Raw genomic sequence first — 3,917 nt, 5'->3', positions numbered from 1 at the left:
ACCCATGGCTGAAGTGCCCTTGAGCAAGGCACTGAACCCCTAGTTGCTCCCCCGGGCGCTGGATATATAGCTGCCCACTGCTCCGGGTGTGTGTTCACGGTGTGTTCACTTCTCACTGCTGTGTGTGTGTTTGTGTGGTTTAATTGGTTAGATACAGTTCAGAGTTTGGGTTTATGTGTTTGGATACTTGGCAAATGTCACGACTTTCACTTTCACTTTCACTTTCAAATGTCCAACATGCACTAAATGTTGTTTTATAAAGGCTAATACTTTATTCATTATTAAAGAACCAATATGTCTGAGAATTGAAAGTCCCCACCACAGCTAAAGATATGTTTCAGAACGATCTGATGAAAGATAAAAACATTGACAGCCAATCAGAATCCAAGCTTCTTAAAGGGGCAGAGGACAGAGCTGAACAGAAATGTTTAGACACTATTTAGTTTGTTCTTAGTGTGTCCTGGCCTTAAGATATACAGTGCGCTTGAAGTCAGAGAGATTATTATGATTAAAAAAAAAAAATCTGTGATGGTAATCATTTAATTTTTATTAGGAAATCTTATGCATCCACTGAGAGAAAAAATAACTGCTGTTGATGGAGACCGGGGATGGTTGTAACACGGGTCAGATGCAATTTCTCAAATAAGGAACAAGTTACAAATCAGCTAATTCACTTCATACATTCTCAATTTAGTCTTTATTACACTTGTAAGTAGAGTTCTGTGGCAGACAGCAGATTTTAGAGGAGAAAAACTAATTTTGAAGTAAGAAAGTAACTTTTTATACTACTGTCCTGCAGATTTCAGCTCCAACCCCAATCAAACACACCTGAAGCAGTTAATCAAGGTGTTCAGGGCTACTTGATAATTACAGACAGGTGTGTTGGAGCAGGGTTGGAACTGAAGTCTGCTGGATGGTAGCTCTTCAGGAGCAGGGTTGGAGATCCCTGTGTTACATCTTACCCCAGGGTATGCTACAACTAACCCGGACTATATGGGGTGAATTGTAACATTTCACTTCTTGTGTTTGAATCTAAACCATGCATTTTCTGTTTTATGCTGCAAAGATAACAGCTTTGCCATTTAATAGCAGGCACTTGTGACTAGTTTGAATCACAATTTGAGCACACTGACTTAAAAGATACAGACAGAAAGATACAGACAGAAATGTCCAAAATGTTACAACCATCCCCAGTCTCCCCTATATCTCTACACTGGAGAAAAACAAATGGATATGTATGTTTACTTCCAATTTCTTTTCGAGAAAATGGTTATTTTTACTATTTTTACCCAAACAAGGAGTTGTGTGAGCATTAGTGAATACACATGTATTGTAATTTCTGTTTAGTTTATACCATCCTCGCGCAGAAACTCCACAAGTGAGACTCACTGAAGTAATGGAACGCAAGACGCTCCAGGAAATCCTTTATATGGACAAAGTTTTATAAATCCCTTATATATCCAGCTATGCTATGACTGAATTAAATACAGATAGAGACGTTTTACCTGATGAAACATCAATACAATAAACATACGATTGTGACATTGAATGGTTATCTGTTTACTTCAAGCCACTTTTTCATCATGGATTTCTAAAACTGTGAGAACAATTTAAATGTTACTACATTTGTTTTTATTTGGGAAGCAAAACATGTTCTATTTTCAAAAGGATCAGGGGCTTTTGACAAAACATCAGGGGCTTAAGCCCCCAAAGTGCCCCCTTAATATAGCCTAATTAATATTTTTTTTATATTTCCTTTATGTTTATATTTTTTGTCACTGAATTTGATTTGATTTTTTCGTAATTTTATTCATTTTAAGTTGGTACATTAACAACACCATAAAAGCACATGCACAAGCTTTTGAAGCATGTGCCTACAGTACAAAATATGGCTGTTTTGTCAACTCTGAATTTAACAGATGTAGCAGAAATCTATTTTGAAACCTCCCCCCCCCCAGTAGACATTCATTCAATGTTTATTATATTAATATTTCACACATTTGTTATTTGACAATGTTGACTCATTGACTGACTGGCAAAGGAAACACATTTTCAAAAAAAGGAAGAATCATGAGATAATCAATTATTTTTATTTTTTATTATTATTGTTTTTTTTTTTTAGCTGACTGTAACATGGCAATTCAGACAATAGATACCCAACGTCTTCATAAGCAAATTTCGCGCGTGGCATCAGTCCATATTTCAAGTGTTCTCCATGGTGTCAAGAAGCATCAATGCTCAGGTGGCTTCAAGCAAAACTTTTCAAGAGCTGGATCAGTTCAGCCTCCTCTCTCTGAATTTTCAGAGCACACCAACATGACTCTGGAAGGAAACCATCACAATTTCAGCACAAAGCCTAGAGGAACACCAGCATCCAGCATAAGTGATCATGGTTTCTTTCTCTGTGCACACCTCTGCACAGCTTCCCAACGAAAACTTCACTCATCGAAACTTCAGCGACTGGCGCGTCAGTCCGGTAATAAGCATACATTTGTCCATCCTGTCCTGCTGAAGAGCCATGAGCGCTCTGGAGATGCCCTCGGGATCCTGGTGCAGCGCGAGGATGCTCCTGGCTCTCTCCACCGCCTTCAGGTCTCCGGCTTTCTCGAAGAGTTTCACCAGGACGTCCTGGTTGACGTTCTCGAAGATGTTCGGCGAGGCTTTCTTGCGGTGCGCCGTGTCGAATTTGACGCCGCTTACGGCGGGCCTGATGCGACGAGAGTCTGAAGACGCGTATGAAGACATGGCGGTTGAAGTAGACCGTTTTCGAGACGTCCTGTGTTTTATAGCAGCGGTTGTGCTCTCAGTGACTCCAGCATTAGAGAGAACAGCCGGTTTTATAGGGGACTGACCGAGAATTCCCTTCAGAGATGATGTCATACGGACGGCTCGTGAACGCCCATTCGTCCGACTTTATCCGCTGCGCTCAGCAGGACGCGCTGTGGGGGACTGTTCTGACGCACAGATGAACTTACCGAAGAATTCATTAATAAGTAAGTGCAGGGCCGCTGCTCGCCAAATGGGTGCCCTAAGCAGGATTTTATTGTTGTGCCCCCCTTCCTCAAATATATGAAAAAAAAAACACCTACTATATATATAATAGAACTTTAATAAAATAAAAAAACAAATAAATTGTATTATTTACAAATTAAAATTGTAGCTCTCGACAGTTACCTATGGCCATGACTTTGTTAATACAGTTGTCTAATTTATTTTATAGTCTCAAGGATTCAGAAAATCATGCAAAAGAAAATTAAGCAGTTTTACTATGATAAAACGCTCTTCTGTGTCAGCCGCGCTGCGCCGATGCGCTGTTTGCTTTCAAACCAAAGCATAAATACACTTAAAAAATGTATCATTGTGACGTGGATGATACAGAAGAGCGTGCGCCATCTGCGTATTGCTCAGAATTGTCAAAATGGCGCTACGCTGATTTGGAGAGACACAGAGGAGAGGAATTGTTGAATAAAGTCGTTATTTTTGTTTTCTTCATGTACAGAAAGTATTCTTGTGGCTTCATAACGTTACGGTTGAATCTCTGATGGCAAACTGACTATTCTGACGATGCTTTTCATACTTTCCTGGACCTTGACACTGTTATTTATTTGGCAGTGTTATTTACGGGTTTGAAACGACATGGGGGTAAGTGAATAATGACAAAATTTTCATTTTGGGATGGAGTATTCATTCCTTAAAGCTATAAGTATTGTTTATCAGGAGTATAAAAAGCTGTAAATTTAAAAAGTTTTAAAAGAAAATGTCAAAAACTCTTTTAATCCTCTGGTGTAGATTAATATTTTTCTCAATAGATTTTTTATTATTATTATTTGATTAATAATCAATAGAGGTAAAATGTATAAGAAATATATTATTGTTATTATATTAGTGCTGGGCAACGATTAAACATTTTAAACATT

General features: G+C 38.5%; 1 protein-coding gene across 1 annotated transcript; it reads right to left on the bottom strand.

The window, feature by feature from the left end:
- Window positions 1-2,071: 2,071 nt before the first annotated feature.
- Window positions 2,072-3,046, bottom strand: LOC109109952 (transcriptional and immune response regulator-like). Its single transcript, XM_019122982.2, has 2 exons — window positions 2,413-3,046; window positions 2,072-2,322 (listed from the first exon to the last, which is right to left on the bottom strand). Exon 1 carries the CDS (start codon window positions 2,878-2,880, stop codon window positions 2,443-2,445), a length of 438 nt encoding a protein of 145 aa, XP_018978527.1. The 5' UTR covers window positions 2,881-3,046; the 3' UTR covers window positions 2,072-2,322; window positions 2,413-2,442.
- Between the last annotated feature and the right edge of the window lie 871 nt (window positions 3,047-3,917).

This window comes from Cyprinus carpio, chromosome A10 (assembly GCF_018340385.1).
Source record: "Cyprinus carpio isolate SPL01 chromosome A10, ASM1834038v1, whole genome shotgun sequence".
Lineage (NCBI taxonomy): Eukaryota > Metazoa > Chordata > Actinopteri > Cypriniformes > Cyprinidae > Cyprinus > Cyprinus carpio.
The sequence above is the reverse complement of the archived record's forward strand: the minus strand, read 5'-3'. Positions and strand labels throughout refer to the sequence as shown.